Here is a 17,386-nt window from a genome sequence, read left to right as displayed (position 1 = left end):
AACATATATATATACATACATAATTATAGAATTATATACAAAGCCGTGGCAAGAAATACCTTTTCTTTCATGCGCAGTCCGTGAAGAACTTGTTCGATCTCAAGCCTCCAATCTTCCTGCATTGTATGAAAAGATTCGTGTGGCGTGGCAGCGAAAGCACTTCTCACTCCGTCTAGTGCTTGCAAAATTTCAGTGAAATCTGGTCTGCAATGACTATCCGAAGCCCAGCAAGCTGTAAAATCATTTTCAGTTCAAATAATGATTACCAAATCTGTATTGCAGAATTTTTTCAGCTTTACATCGTATTGTTAGTATAAAATATACCTTCCATGAGAAACCTCCAAGGTTGGGGGCAAGTGGATGGGATTGGCAAGGTGAGTTTATTCACTGCAACTCCGTATGCGACTGCTAAAGCATCTATACCTTTGTATGGCGTTTCACCAGTCAAAAGCTCCCACAAAAGAACGCCAAAACTGCAATTGAAAAAACAAAATAATAAAAATGTAAGCTTGCTATGAATATTACGTACGTCGAAATTCTATTAAATATAACTACTATTATTACTTTCAGAATGTACTTATGATATAATATAGGAAATTCAAATTTGTTTTACAATGTCTTTCAGGAATTTATTAAACGTACCTCCAAACGTCACTCGCTTTGCTGAAAGTACTTTTCTTAATGACCTCTGGCGCCATCCAGGCATATGTACCAGCTGCCGACATACGAGTGGTTTTGTAGACTTCTCTGGCCAAGCCAAAATCCGTTATTTTCAGTGTTTTGTATTGGAGATCATCGTTTTCTATCGGCTCGCTTAGCAACACTAAATTTATTAACAACAAGATAAATCTTACAATTTCTTTGAAAATAAAAATTTCAGTTAGGTTTTAATTTTCATTTTAGCAGTTTTTTATTAGATACAATAGATTATATACATTTCCAAACTTTTATATGTGTTGCGGGAAGGAAGGGAAAATTAGATACCGCCTGAAGGCGCCAAAAAATTTGAAAGTACTCACCTATGAGGGTGGGAGTCACATATGGGGAGTGTATTGTAATAAACTGTACTCTCACCGTTAGAACTCTTCAAATCCCTGTGAATCAGACTGATTGGTGCTTTATTATGAAGATAGTCCATCCCTCGAGCGATCTGAATTGACCAATCGACAAGTACATCCGGCCTGATCTTTCTACCACTAAGAATCCTATTGAGACTACCCCCTCGAGCATATTCCATAACAAGACACATATTTGGCATTTTTAAACAAACTCCTTCGAGCTGTACGATGTTCTCGTGTTTGAGCAGCCAAAAAAGCTTCGCCTCTTGACGAACATTTTCCAATGTGACACCAGGCTCCTCATCCGGATCTTGTCGAGCTGCTTTCACAGCCACTTCATGTTTTTGCCAAAATCCCCTAAAAGAGAGATGTAAATGTCAGGATTATTTTAATGATTTTTAAGCAGTATATTGCTACACACCTGTAAACTTTACCAAATCCGCCAACTCCAATAACTTCTTCCAATTGCAGTTCTTCGAAGTCAATTTCAACAGGATGGACATTATCAATCACCGATGATACCCTGTCAATCGCTTCTGCCTCGACAACAAAATTTGCAGGAAAAATTCCCACTTTTCCGCGAATCTTTCCCGTCCACCATCCTTCGTCTCCAGAGATCTTCGAATCCTTGGACAAGACCTTTAAGAAAATATTATCAATCTTTTATGATATTAGTTTCAATGAAAAAACGTACTTGCAAGGAATAATGAAAGTATATGTTATAAAGAGGTGAACTTTCACCTGTCACTTCGAACTTCGATAATGACATTAACTTTGAATCTAAAATCTCGAGCAACTACTTCAGAGCGAGGATCAATTTTCAAAGGAGCTCTTTCGGTAAATTAGGTTACTTTATTTATATTTTTATTTTCACTCTTTTGTTTACTATGGATCGTACAGAAACAATTACTTATTCTGCTAAAAGATGATTTACTTTAAAGGAAAGATGTCAGGTTAGAAAGAACGGAACCAAAACAATTTGAATTCTGCACATGTTCCTGCTAGAAAACTCAAGAGTACCCTATCATCGCTTTCGTAAATTTCGCAAATTTCCTCTTTTGCGTTATCATCTCACCGAAATTTCATCCCATAATTGTTTATAGAAATTTAAAGCAATGCCCTGGGAATTGAAGTTGATTACGAACGACTAAGACAGACACTTTCACAGTTTAATCAAAATTCAGAGTGCATTTCCGAACTAACATGGGTCTTTGAACTCAAAGAATTACTCGATAGGTGACCACATTAATTGAATGTAGCATGTGATTTTATAGTCATAGTCCGAACCACTGATATGTATAATTAAAATAAAACACAGGTTAAACAACCAACGTATGCTCCCACCGGAAACAACTGCCCATTATGAAAATGACACCCGCTCCCAATAGAACCGTGATAAATCACACACATGGTCACGTTTCACGACCGTAAGAAGGGTGTTCACAGGGTACGACGAAATCATACAGAAAGGCAAGCGAAACCCTCCTGTGCCTTGAGGACATGGAGAAAACCAAGGATGATGGCCTTCTACTTTCATCTCGCCAGTGCCGTGGGTACGAACTAGTGATACTTTCGCATCTCCGAGAGCATCAAAGACAAGAACAATTATTTTAACTGAATATTTTAGGTACAGTTGCCAGGCCTCGAGCGTGCAATGGAGACTGCTGTCCAAAAATTGTAGTTTCAGATCATTTAGCAAATCTCGTTCAGTACTTTAAACCAGGGTCGAAGCTAACACCGTAAGAGGGACAAAGCTGGTAGTAAAGAACTCTTCGGGCCACTTTAAATCTGTAGAGATACGTCGCTCCCGCGTGAATGGTACACCTGGATAGTATGTGTTCTAATACTCAGTGTGTGCATACCACGCTCTTTACAAATGCTTCTTTGCATCTAGATAGAGTAATGCACTTTCTTCAATTCTGATGTTAAAATTCAGGCTAAGGATCTCTGCGCTCTTTCGCGGCTTTATGAAGCAACGCTCTTTTGCCAATCATCTCGTGATTCCTAACCATTTTTTGAAGAAGATATCTTCCATTTGCAACGATGTAAGCTGTACCAAGAACAGATCGGTTATAAAGACTTCGGAAATTCAGATGTTTGCACCAGCCTTGAAGGCATACGATGTATAATCATGGAACTGAAGAATTGGTATGCAATCTCTTCTGCATGTGCACGATCTTTAGCGTGGTGATATCAAGGGCTGTAAGCACCTTCTTTGCTCACGGAACCACCCAAAGTTTGTAGAGTAGAACCGGGACAGCGAACATGTTAGTCGCAGATATCTTGTTCAACGCCCAAAGATTGCAAAACAAAACCTGACGAAGAAGACACTTGTATTTGCTTCGGAGAGACTCTTTCACTGATGTTACGTCCTGAATGCAGCTCTGAAGCACGCCCAGGTATGAGTAGGTCTCTTTAGGGTCAAGATGTCTAAAAACACTTATCTGCACACACTCAGGGTCCACGAGCTGTCGTCAGAAGAAATTTTGGCGAAGGATCATTAGGAGAGATAAGGTACAGTTTAACGTAAAAGGCCTTCAGAGAAACTCCAAAGATGAGAATAATGCGATTCTATGGCTTTCTATGCTTTGGCTACATGGTAGCTAGTAGCGAAGGTTCTGATGGGACAAAAGGCTACTGGATATGCAGCAGAGGGCCATAGGGTACTATGAGGTGCAATGTATTTAGAAAGGCAGCCCCTCCGAGGAAGCCTTCTAGAAGACAGCAGTAATGAGCCAGACTCAGTCCTCATGACGAAAGCCGAATAGCCCGTTGCGCGACATCATCACGCCACTGAGGAAAATGAGTTCATCATTGCTGCTACTGGAAGCAGAAGATAAAAACCAGCTTGGCAGAAAAAAGCAGGACGCCGAGAAATGACGTAGAACACTTATCCCCATGTTCCTGAAGTAGTGCGAGCGGTCCGGGACATACTTTGGTAGGAAAAAGGATGGAGTTTCGCTTGTAAGCATCTGACACCACGCACCCTTCGGTTTATCAAGGTAAACCTTTGGCTTGGTGTGTTATACAAGATTTCCCCTCCTACTACGAACAAACTACTGCTAATATTCCGAAGCCTTGGACCAGGTTATCAGGCGCGTCTTTCTTAAACCAAGGCGTTAACAATAGTGATGAAGGCTGAATGACACCATGGAGAGGTGTCCCAAACGATGCATCTAGGATATCAGCTCACCTTCTAGAATATTGAAACTTTACTCCCGCATGCGGGGCTCTGTGGGGGTGGACCGATTCTTCCCTAGGTACTCGTGGGAACAAAATGTGGACAAGTAAACAAAACAAAAATGATAGGAGCATGTGCAAAGTGTTCGAAGGTCTGTTGGACCTAACTGATTAATCAGAAGTGGAGAAATGCTTTACGAAGATGTATACCAGAGGATTTTCAGATAGCGCTGAAGTACCACGCGAAGTGGGTAAAATAGGTGGAGGAGGTTATCGGCAATATGGACTATTATTGTGCATCTGAAAAAACATGTTCCTTTCAATCGGGAAGGGGGTTTGAAATGCCCAAAGTACTCTAAGAAGACTCGCAATAAGTGGTAAGTTGTCAGCGAACTTTAGCAGAGTAGAGTCATAGCGAGCAAGAGGATGCCGTTTTTAATCAAAGCAGCCCAGGGTTCGAGTTATGTAGAAGTCCTTAAGGACTATAAGCAAAAGTGAAGCCAGACACACTTGGGGTAAAAATAAAGGTTCTCCGCTACCATTAAATAAGCTCTTGGTGATGGATTAACCATGCGCTCGCTCATCCCCTGCACCGATGTAGAGGTCTTGGACTTCGACACCAGCACGGATGCGGAGGAGGGTGAGCTCACTATGAGAAGACACTTCGGCAAAATCTCGTTCTGCAAAGTGAAGGTTAGTATCACGAAGAAGGCCTTCAGAGGAAATCTGAAGGACTATGTCGAGTGCGTAAGAAGTCGGAGGTCTTAAGATGCTACCACTGCCGAGGTTTCGAACACATGGAAGCGAGCTGTAATGGCCCGAATCGAACAAGGGCCAACTGTATGGGCATCAAAGAGGGCCATAGAGCTGCGGAATACGAAATAATTCTGCCCCACTGATACTGAAAACTCCCGGACCTCTCATCTGCGGGGAAGTATGAAGTGCAAGGTGTTCAGAACAGGCAGTTCCAGTGAAGAAGTCTCTATAACTACCGAGTTAACCAACCACACCCAACCAAGATTCTGAAGGCAGACGAGCTTCATGTGCGGCACCACCGCGCTACTAAGGACGATGCGTGCATCTTTGTTCGGTAAGAAGAGGGAATAATGCGAACCGGGCAAGAACAGTAAGAGGAAACTGCAGAACGGTATACTGGCCAACAACCTAAGTCTCTGAAGCAATGCGTTAAATCGTTACGAAGTCTTAGCTTGGCAGAAAAAGGAGGTGTGATTAGTAGGCATTACAGATTTTTAGCTCAATTCCCACACTCAATGTGAAAATGCATTCTCGCCTTCTTTACAAAAAACTACTAATACTACTAGGACTACACCTACTACTCCCAGCACCTTTGACCAGGCAACCGGAGGCGTCAACGAGTTGCGGATAGGTGGCCCTGTACTGAGGGCTCCTGCTGAATACGGTTACACAACTCTGACTCTGACTGAAAGGTACAAGGGTTTGATGTAATAAACAGAAGTATATGTGAGGAGATGGGAGGAGAATTACACGTTTTGTGTCACCAAGAAAGTGAGGTGATTTGTATATGTCCAATACGCGGGTTAAAATGCACACATTCTACAAATATCTCCAAGATCATCATAAGAAAGTAAATGAGCTGCACAGCATCTAAGACGACATGGGGGAATTCAGCACAGGAAGAAGAATACGTTCCTTCCGATATGGAATGGGATCAGTCAGTTCAGCTATTGGATCAACGACCTGCAGTTCTAAGGTAGAGTGATGCTCAGAAACTCCCTGAACCCATTATGGAAAGAAAGTGAGAAGCTCAGTCTGAAACTATTTGAGGCAGGTGGCACGAGGCAGAAGAAAAAAAGTGAAGGGCCCGCATATGCTGCAGCAGTCACGACGTCCACGCCAAAAAATGATAATACAGGCATCAGGAAAACACCAGCACCGAAGCCGAAGAGGGCAAAAGAGGTGCAGAGGTGCAGGTAGGTCCTGCAGCAGATGGCAGTTAAAAACAGTCCTCTTCTATTAGGGGGGCAGTTGGTGACGAAATTTTTATGCGCGAGCTCGTCCCACGCACGGAAGTCGAGGTCCTGAACCTTGAAACAACATCTGACGTTGAGGAGGTGACGGAGGTCGTCCGACAGCACTTCGGTGATATAGTCCCGGAAAATATAAGCGTGATCATCACGAAGAGAGCCTTCAGGGGATACTAAAAATTTTGAAAGACAGTTGTGTAATAATTTGAAACTCGATTCATCCGACTGTTATAGAACTTTAATATTGTTTCTGGTTTCATGAGTGCTTAACCTCGAGGTAAATTCTGGAGTCTTAGAAAGTTTTAAATTGGAACATAAAACTAAAAGTAATTAAGAACAAACAATTTGCGTGAAATATTTAATTTACGAATGAATAGTTCTTTATGAAAGAGGAATTTCTGTTTTGTGGTGTTTCCATGCATTCTTTTGGAAGACTAATTCTTAAGTGTTTATTCTTCCAAATTTTTTTTGAAGAGACTTGATAAACCAAAATAATTCATTAAAACTGTCCAACATTCAAAAAAGGTAATTACTTCATGCCATATGGATTATCTAAGCTAATTTACAAACTCAAACGGAACTCATATGTAACCTCTCTTAGCGTAAGTAAATCCTATAAATTTGTTCGATTAAATTTTTGGAGTTTTTCAGCATAAAATGTTCAAAAACATAATTTAGGTTATGGTCTAAATCTTGCTGTTACTACTACCCCCGAAAATGTGTTAACTAGTTACGCAGTGCTTAAGATTAGCAAGGTTGAGTTTATATATAAATCTTATAATAAATCTTTAAATTATATTTATGACGCCCTTAGATTAACTCAGGAAACCTATGGAGATTCTTCTAATTTATTGCTGTTTTCGGTGAAATGTTCTTATCGGTGCCAAAGCAGAAAGCGGAATTTCTAATTCTTATGGCAATCTTTAAAGAAGTTTTCTTTTCCGCACTAATTTGGACTTTTTTCTAGAACGTCAAGTTCATGTCAAGAATTTTACTTGATTAATTAAATAATTTAAAGTAACTAATGAATATCTACAAATGTAGGGCATCTTAAAAGTAAGGAATCTTTTTAAAAATGATTTATTCATTATGCATTCATTTTTTAGCAAGTACTGTGAAAAAAGGCACCTTACAACTTTGAAGGTAATAAATTGTAAGCTTACCGTCATTGTAAATTACTAAAATTTAAAATTCATAATTTCTATAATCTTATAATAAAGACAGACATTGATAATATAACGGTAGGTTTAAATAAGATATACAAGTACAGGGAGCGGCAAAATTATCTGACGGTTTTCGCCACCACGCGCAGTTGTTCCAATGTCATTTTCTTTAATTTCCATTAACACGATTCTGTAATAACCAAAAAACATTTTTTATCTCTCTTAACAATTGTGTTATTTGTACTTTAAAACCGTTAGATCCTTTTGCCGCTCCCTGTATTTTGAAAATGAAATCATTCAGATTTGTTAGATCTTCTTCATAATTTAATTTTCAAATATATGCTGCTTTGACCTACCGTTCGTTTCTCAGAAATTTCAGACAAAATGTTAATTTTTTATAAGCGCCACAGAAAAAAGGCCCCTGAGAATCGTGAGCGTAACTGAATTATAAGCTTAGCGTCACCCGCAATAAAAATTTAAATCTAATTAATTAATAATATTTTCACAAAAATATCATAAAAACAGCATGTATCATTCGTATGGACTGCATGTAAAAATGGCGTGTTTCAGACGATGTGAATGAAAACGCACGAAATACATTTTCATTGGAATGCCGTTACGCCAGAAACACGAAAAAGACTCTTTTCATAGGCATTCTTACATTTTACAACAGTTGAAATAGAGATAGTTCTTTTTAAACTGAATAACTTCAACTTTCAACTTGGTTGGTGAATTTATATTAAATCATTCTTCGACGGAACTTACTGACTTTTCATAATCTTGTTGTAAAAAGTGTCGTGCGTGTCTCATAGTAGGCCTTTTTCGTGGCTCTTGCCCTCGATACGAAAATACTGTTGCGTACATAGTTATTATCTGCAGTTTTTAAAATATTTTTTTTTTTTGTATTAAGAAATTCAAATTTTTGACAATTTAAACAAATTTTTCTATTATTTTGTCAGGTGTAACGATTTCTATAAATCTATATTTTTTCTAGTTTTTTTTTAAATCTCATTTTCCGGATACTTATCACTGGGGGTCTCAAATGACTTCGACTGAAAGGGGCTTGCACCTCCGGGTTTTTTCTGTTTAGTTTTCTGGGATATTTGCCCATAATTTTGAGCCCAGGAAGAAAAAATTCGATTGGGCCCTTTTTGAAGAGGCTTCTACTTTTCTGGGGAGGTTTACCAATATATTTTTACAAAATGGGTTGAAAGTGAATTTTTCTTGGATCAAATTATTTAGTTTTGCATTCAAGGGTGTGTTTCAGGAGCTGAATATCTTAGGAGAAATTAAACCCTACTAATATTTTTGAGAAATGGTGAAAAAAGTTAGAAAAAATTTACTTGTTTAAAATTTCATTTTTTCAGCCCTACTAAGTTGATGAAGGAAGATTATATTTTGAGTCGATCTAAAGGCAGCATTAAACTGGCTTTGATGGCAAAGGAATTATGGCCTTCTGTAAATGACCCTTTTAATGAAATTTCATTGATCATTTTTTTATATAGAGATCCTAGTTTTTACAGAAAGAACTCGTTTCCTCAGCACTAGGGGGGTGAGAGTTGTCACTATGTGGATAAAATGGGACTCAATTTTAAGCAAATATATAGGGAAAAGACAATGCTCTAATTTAAATAGCACCGGATGCACTGCACAGGAAAAACAGGGGATCAAGTGGACACCGATAATGAATGGACACGTGAACAGATGTTACTTTCGAGCAACGGCAAGAGGAGAACGTATCAGGGGCGAACCACATAGTTTTTTCCTTGGTCTTTATCCCTAGCTGGCCCATACAGTGACGTTCATAAACCTGTGACGCGAGAAGCTATGCACGATCGAGAGCCGAATCCAGGGGATGTGGCAGGGAGAGTGTCTCATGGTCGACAGTCGTTAGGTTTGCAGCCGCTGGAGCCTGCACCTGCTCCTGCTGAACTCATTGAAGAGCTCGATAAAATTTAGAGTCTACATGGACCTTCTCCGGTTATTTGGCGGCTTGAATAACGAGATACTGTCTCTGCTCTTGCGGTAGGACGTGAGCTTGCTGTAAGTGCAAACTCTTGCATATTGCGCTGCAGTCGCGTGTTCCAGGATGATGAGCATAAAACTCAGAGGTGAGGCTACTCACAACTATAACCCAAGAAAGACGTCAGACCCTCCATGGAAGTTTCGACTTTCAGGCGAGATTAATAAAATTAGAGCACAACTGGGACGGTTGTACCGATTTCGAAAGGGCAATTGGTCTCAGATACTGACTGACCATGTAAAGAAGATTCTTCGCCCACATAACATCAGTTCAGGAAAATATACGAACCCGAAAGAAGTAATTGACTATCTTAAACAGAGGCCCATGCTCATGACAGCGCGACTGGGACGATTTCAGAGAGCAATCACGACAAGGAATGACAATAGCACGTTTTTGGCATAAAAAAAGCGTTTCTATCAAAAAGCTGCTAAAGCAACACACCGAAACATTAGATCTTCTTTACGTGGATAGTCATGCTTCAAATCTTTGGTTAGGGCGGGGAGAACTCTTTCCGGAGACGGAAGGATTTTCCTTTGCCATTCACGACAGGGTAATTAAGACGAGTAATTATCACAAACACATCTTAAATATTGAGATGATGTCGCCATGAATTTCTACCTAACACACATTGATCAAAGAGGGCTGCTGAACCTAATCTACTTTAACGACATTGAGAAGATTTACAGCTGACGTTATTGGGTTCTGAAACCAAAAGTAAGAGGGAATCTGGATACAAGTTGTATTAGTATTAGTACATGTGTTCGCGCCTGTGTCCGTTTGTATCCGTGTGGGGATGATATTGAGACCGCATTGCTAAGCTTTCTCGAAGGATCTTGACGATGTCGCAGAATAATAACATTGTGCAATTGTGGGAGCTGAATTCACGCAAACAGATACAAGGTTCTTGCGAGAAAAACAAGGGTCATTTAATTCTTCCTTCTAGTTAAAACCTTCATTTACTGCACACAAGATGCTTAAAATTAAAATATATTGGTATGAAAGTATCTAAGCAATAAAGCATTTATTAAATACATTAGACAAAATTAAAGTTAGACCGTTTACTTTTATATTTAAATCTCGAACTAAGGATAAATTCGCCCAATCATATGACAATCAATGATTTTGGTACTCTTGTTCATTGATTAGTGTAAGATTTCGAGTCAGTGTAGGAACAGGTATAGGTACGAGATTACCGGACATTTGATACTCAATGTTGATAAGATCATGATAAGATAAGAACCGAATTTCATGCTGTGAATAGGATAGTACTTTGTCGAGGTCATCTACAATGATTAAATAAGAAAGAAGAAAGGTTCATCCGCAAATCGTGAGGTACATAGAGAGATTGATGCCGCTTTGGAAACCCAGATTTACTATCTCATCTGGTTCGGTTTTCATTCCTCTAGAATCAAACCGAAGGGCCTATGACAAAGCCACGGAACGCGTCCTCGGGTTGCGGATAGAGGGTCCCTGTACCAAGGGTTTCTGCTGACTATGGTTACAAAAAAAAAACAGGCAGTCGCGGACAATTGTCCAGGGGTGGTCCCGAAGGAATTAACCCCCAAGCGGAGGTGTGAAAACCGTGCCGAAAGCTGAATGGCACCTGGGTGAGGTGTCCAAAACGGTGACTCTGGGATATCGGGCGACCTCTCAGAGTACGCAGCCTTATCCTTGCATGCGGGGCTCTACAACGATGGACGAACCCCTTTCCCTAGCTTCTCGTGGGAACAACAATGACAACACCAAACATAGTTGTAGTAAGTGCGGTTCAAAACAACAGAATGCGCAGGACTCCCGACAATGGGTCGGCCAACAATGCCGACCAACCTAGAGCTGGGGGAGCCAATGAAAATGGATCCAATGCGATGGATCGGCGGGATCTCGCAACCTTTGGGTGGATGGAGCGACTGAATCACGACTTGCTAGAGTGCTACGATGCGAGTGTGGCCCCTGAACGGGGTTACATGGCACGGTTGCATGCTCTGTGGTGCGAGAAACACCCGGAGCTATCGCACTTTTCGCAACAACGTCTGCGAAACCATGCTGAACTACTCCGTAAAAAGGGCTATGTAAGCGGAACGCCTACTCTACCACAGCTAGAACAAGCCGGCAACAGAGAAAGAGGGGCGAAACTAAGACCAACCGCGAGCAGACATCCAATAGATAAAGAGCGATGCTTTACGACCCGGAGAAACATCAACACTAAGGTTTCTCTGAGCCTACGAAGTTCAGCATAAACTGGTCGAAGACTCAGAAAATATAAAGAGATTCAAGGAGTTATGTGTTGCCCTCATAACACCTGATAAAGAATGCCCACCCACCACTACCGAGGAGGTGAAACAAGTATTAAGAGGGATGAAGAACTATTCCGCACCGGGACCAGATTGTAGCAAAACCCATCAGCATTTGGCCCGTATTTTCACCTCATATTTGAAGTCAGAAGAGCCGATTCCAGAGTGGTTGGTGGAACGGCGCGCAATGCTTCTGCCGAAAATAGGCAACTTAGCTGACCCAAAGAATTACAGGCCAATAACTTGTCTGAACACGCTTTATAAGATATTCACAGCTACCCTGAATGATAGGAGTGTTCGTGCAATTCAATCTGTGTGGCAAGAAATGTATGAATAACGAGGCTCAAATAAAGGCGTAGCCGGATGCCGGGAGAACCTGCTCATCGATAGATGTCTCTGCAAAGATGCAGCATTCTACCAGCGTGACCTATCGATGGCTTGGATTGATTATCGGAAAGCTTTCGATTCGACATCCCATAGACTTATCATCTGTCTTTTGGAAATCTTAAAGGTTCATCCGCAAATAGTTGGGTGCATAGAGAGATTGATGCTGCTTTGGAAAACCAGATTTACTATCTCATCTGGAAAAAATCGTGTGACAACTAACAAGGTCACCTTTCATAGAGGTGTCTTTCAGGGCGACACCATGAACCCACTCCTCTTTTGCCTTACATTATTGCCACTACCTCCAGCACTTCGCCATTCCGACGGGTACTTGTGCGGCAAACCTGCAGATCGAAAGTACAAGGTCACTCATGTATTTTACATGGACGATCTTTAGATTAATGCTAAAAACAGAGAGAAACTGCATCTAGCTCTGGGGATTGTCGAACGATATACTAAGGAAATTGGAATGGAATTTGGGTTAGACAAATGCGCCAAGTTTTATTTGAAGCGAGGAAAACTTATTGGCATCCCTAAAGATCCTGAGCTCGTTGATAGATGCGCTATACGACAACTTTGCGCTGAAGAGACTTATACATACCTGGGCGTGCCACAGCGCCGCATTCAGGACGCATTTGCACACCCCGAGCATTTAGCTCACATACTATCTAGTTGTCCAACTCACGCGGGAACGACCTACATTCAAAGGCACAATGCGGCACTAAGAGTACTTTATTACCATCTCTGTCACTCCTACGGCATTCACTTTAATATCGCTCCTCTAAATGCTCCTAGGGAAATTGAGTCAATTGTGGAAAATGGGAAGTGCCGCATATACTGGAACTTTATATTCTCGACAATTGTTTCTGTTGCTCACTCGAGGTCTGACATGGTTCTTCTTGACTTCGAAAAGCGAACCATGTTCGTTATCAAATTTTATCAAATATTTGTCAATCAAATTTTTGGAGTTGCAACGATTGTACCCGGAATATTCTGTTAAACTGATCGTCCTTATCATCGGCGCTCTTGGAGGTGCCAAGCTTTCACTTGCTAATAGCCTAAAAAGCATCCCTTCGTGTCAACAATATGCTAGAACACTTGCGGGAAAAATGCAGAAGGCGGTTGTCCTTGGGTCACTCCGTGTTCTTAGGGTGCACGAGGCTTTTGCTGGATCGTCGTATGGAGCACCCACTCCATAACTGCCTGAAGCTATTTATATTTTCTGAGTCTTCGTTCAGTCTATGCAGAACTTCGTAGACTTCTCTCCAAAATACTTCAACCTCCTCTGGTTTGGGTGGGTGTTCGACAGTAACTGGAGGGTCTTGGAAGAGTCGAGATGGGTCAGAGAGAAACTGTTGATTTTCTCTGAACCACCTCTCCCTCCGCTCTAGACTTCTCTTAGCGTCAGATAGTATCCGTATTCTCTTAACAATATGCTGCCTGATGGTCAGCAGCTTTGACTTGTTAAGTGTATGATGACGGGTCCGGAGTTCGCGCGCGAACTTTCGAACCTTGGCGTTAAAATTCCTGACAGATGTGATGTAGTCAATGACACATTGAATGCGGGACGCGTCCTGTCTTGCCCAGCCTATATTTATGGCAAGTTGATGCATTCGTCGTTTGGTTTTATGATCAACCGTTGTTCTATTGTTTTGAACCGCACTTACTACAACTATGTTTGGTGTTGTCATTGTTGTTCCCACGAGAAGCTAGGGAACTATAACACTTTTTGGACATTTTAACCACTCACAATAGTTTATTTCGCAGTAAATGAAAAAAAAAGCAAAAAAGGATAATAAAGCGTAGAAACTATTCCGATCTTCGCCTGAGGCCCTAAGAAATTTTTGGGCATCAAGATGCAGACTTGATTTCGGCTTTCGCTTCTCGCAAAACCTTTTTATAACCAATATATGTATTAGAATGTACGAAATTTCATTGACCGTTTTAATCGAAGAAGGGAATTCCCGGTCATTTCCTGTATTTTTTTCACGGTTCGCAAACATTTTTCACGCCCAATGAAAATTTTTAAAAAATCCAACTATATTCTAAACATTTTTCCATGTAAAGTAATAAACAATAAACAACAAATTAAAGAACTAATAGTTTTAAACTTGAATTCTAAACTTTTAACATTCAAGTTTAAAAGTTTCAGTTCAAAAATTATGTATTCGAATGTTCAAAAATGTATATTTACCAAATGGAAGGTACTAACACTTTTCAATTAAACAGTGTTAAAAGAAATGCAAATAAACTGCAAAATTTGGAACTTTCATAAATTATAGGGCTCAAAGATTCAGATTAAGTTCCAAAAATATAAATCCATTCAACATTTTCTATAGTTTAAATAATGGAATCAAGCAATGAATTTAAAATTTTGTTTAAATTATATTATTTTAAGTAATTTTTAGCTAGACACATTAAAAATTTAAAAAAACAATAAATAATTTTGTTACTCAACAGTTCTTAAATTAGAAGTTAAATTATTTTTGTTTTTTATAGTGTTGGCGTCCTTTAAAAGCTTGAAAGGTTCTTACACTCTAAGAACATGCAATTTTTATTCTGAAGAATACTCAGGAGGAGAAATAAAGATACTCTCGCTATTTTCAATATAGACGTGGATTTATTTATCCTTTGATTTTTATAAATGTCTATCTCTCTCTTTCTCTAATTTAGAAAGTAGTCTAAATCAAATTGACTCTCTGGTCTTTTATTTTTCAATATATATATTTCATTTTATCTGAGTACACGCAGGCTACTCGTTAATAAAGCGAAGTGTAAAATTGAAGCTACAATTCGGAAGTGTCGAGGAAATTAATCTACTCGACACACTTAGAAGTTGCAGGCAAATACAGTGGCTTCCGGTGTGGTTTGTTACGAGCGAATGTCACATTAAAATTCTTTTTAAATTAATGTGTTTCGAAATATTATTTCGAATCACATTGGTTTAAAACTCTATGCAAGTTGCAAAGCTAATCTGCTCGCTCGTAATCCGAGAGGTATTGCTGACGCTGCACACCAAGCGCAAGGCTAGAACGAGCCAACTTACGAATGAGGAAATTACCGATTTATAAAATAATTCTAAATTAAAATTGTTTCCCGACGAAATTATGCTTTCTTATTTTTCATAAGCATAACTCTACTACTGCGAATAAACGAATTACATAAGGGTGAATTATGTACAGCCAGAAGGAAGGAAAGCACGACCATGGTCAACGTATCCACATACGCGAGAGTACCACGCTTACTCTCTCTTTCTCGCTCATGCCTAAACGTAGCGCTATCCTCTAAGCTTCACACGCGGTCTTGCCTCCTTTCCTTCCTCCACATGTTCTTACATGCAACCAAGCTATGTACGATGACCACGACTATAGTTCATTCTACCTGAACCACTCTACTCTCATCCTCTCTCCGTCTTCCCACCCTCTTTCTACATAAGTCTGTCCTTCTACAACACACATTGACTGCTGTACAGACTGACAGCGTGAACACGTGGTGAGATTCAAAACAATACCATGCGTTCACGCAGCACTTTACTCATATAAAGTGCTGACGAGTCTTTTGCTTCGTAAATACAATACCTAAGCGAGGCATTTGGCAATACCAAGTTCTCACACACAAAAATGCAAGCTAAGAAAAATACAGCACATCCTTCCCTTCCCAACCAAAAATTCAGCAGTTTTTCAAATATCCCTACCTAGATTCCCCCTGAATTATGAACTATAAACGTGCATCGGACGAGTATCAATGGGCGCAATTTGTTTAAGAACCTGGCTCAGAGACCAGCATATATGTCAAAACCTCGCCCGTCCGCACTCGAGATTCGGATTCCGCTAAACGCTAAGAGACAAATTCTCAATACGTAAGTCCAATCTCAATCCTGGAGTTCAGTTCGTTCACGAGAGTATACTTTTCTCGGGCCGGTAACAGGAGCAAGTCGCGGTGTTGATCGAGTGGTCGATTAATTGGGTCCGCAATCTGTACGTTGAAATTAATCTCTAGTCGACGGGAGGCAGAACCGTAACGGAAACGAGTCATCGGCGAAGCCTAACCCGGAGTTCAGTTCATTCACGAGACTATACTTTTCTCGGGCCGGGTTTGGTAGTGCTTTGATCTCGTGTCCTATCCCGCCTGCTTAAAACAAATTTAGAAGTTTAGAAATTATTACTTCATTATCGTGAAACGTGAGTCAGTGGCACTAGTAACGAGACGGAGTAACAACTTCTGAAGGCTTGGATTTTCTTCTATGAATTCTAGACTCATTGTCTCGTGTCCTATCTCGACTGCTTAAAATAAAGTAAAGAAATTGTTACCTCCTAATCGTGAAACGTGAGTCAGTGGCAGTAATAACGAGATGGAGTAATAATCTCTGAAGGCGTAGATGAATTCTAGTCTCATTGTCTATTATTTATAAAAGAAACTCTGGGAAAGTGACAGGTGTTCGCGTGTATTGTGTCTCCCGCGGACGCCAAAAAGGACAAGAGTAGATTATTTAAAATAATCTACGACTGAGAAAAAGTTTTTCTTTCGCCCGTTCATTTTCTTTTTATCGACAGTTGACAGAGAAGGCCAAGGACGCATCCTTACTTTTGGCTTCCCTTCACCCTTTAGAACGAATGAGCGGTAGTTTAAGTTCTTCTTACTGGTAAGTTGTATCGAACCGATATTGTATCTTTTTTTTGTATTATGTGACACGTTCCACCCATTGTAAGACGTGTCCCCTTTCACACCATTTTCTTTACAAGTGCAATTGTCATATTTAATTTATTCGAATAAATTCAGTGTGAACGCAATTCAGGGAACAAAATTTTTCCACCAGTCTGGTAGGATCCTTTCTTTTTCTTCTTTCTTTACAGGGTCGACAACTCTCCGTCCGAGAGTGAGGGTACCAACCCACAAAAATAATTAAAGGAAAGACGAGCTTCACTCGTCAGAAAAGATTATTTTTTAAACTTTTTTTGTTTCACACAGAAGCTACGAATATAAACTTCAAGAAACTCTTTTCTTTTTTTGTTTCAGACGGATCTGTGAGAAACTAGAGTGCAGGCAATTTTACAGCTCCCGGTTGTACATGTTCAACATTGTCCCTCATAATTAATAATGTTATGTATATTTAAGTCTAAAAATAATATATTTCTTAGTTCCAAAGTGCCTTAATAAACTATAAAAGTTTTGGAAAGATTCATTATATTCTTCATTCCCAAATAAATCCCAAAATATACCCTTATTTTTGAGGTGTTATATATTGTATATGTTGTTATATATGTTATATATAACAACGTTA

The 17,386-nt window shown here is 39.9% G+C and overlaps 1 protein-coding gene across 2 annotated transcripts in view; it reads right to left on the bottom strand.

Moving 5' to 3' along the window:
• The window catches only part of LOC117167909 (mitogen-activated protein kinase kinase kinase 10), a 189,614-nt gene that overhangs the window by 97,802 nt on the left and 74,426 nt on the right, over positions 1–17,386 (bottom strand). For both annotated transcript variants that reach the window (XM_033353151.1, XM_033353152.1), the window contains exons 3-7: positions 1,480–1,697; positions 1,075–1,415; positions 643–823; positions 325–473; positions 60–232 (exon numbers count right to left, since the gene is read on the bottom strand). In XM_033353151.1, the coding sequence (XP_033209042.1) occupies positions 60–232; positions 325–473; positions 643–823; positions 1,075–1,415; positions 1,480–1,697 (1,062 nt within the window). The remainder of the gene's footprint in view (positions 1–59; positions 233–324; positions 474–642; positions 824–1,074; positions 1,416–1,479; positions 1,698–17,386) is intronic.

This window comes from Belonocnema kinseyi, chromosome 2 (genome assembly GCF_010883055.1).
Source record: "Belonocnema kinseyi isolate 2016_QV_RU_SX_M_011 chromosome 2, B_treatae_v1, whole genome shotgun sequence".
Classification (NCBI taxonomy): Eukaryota; Metazoa; Arthropoda; class Insecta; order Hymenoptera; family Cynipidae; genus Belonocnema; species Belonocnema kinseyi.
This window is presented reverse-complemented; position numbering and strand designations above follow the sequence as displayed.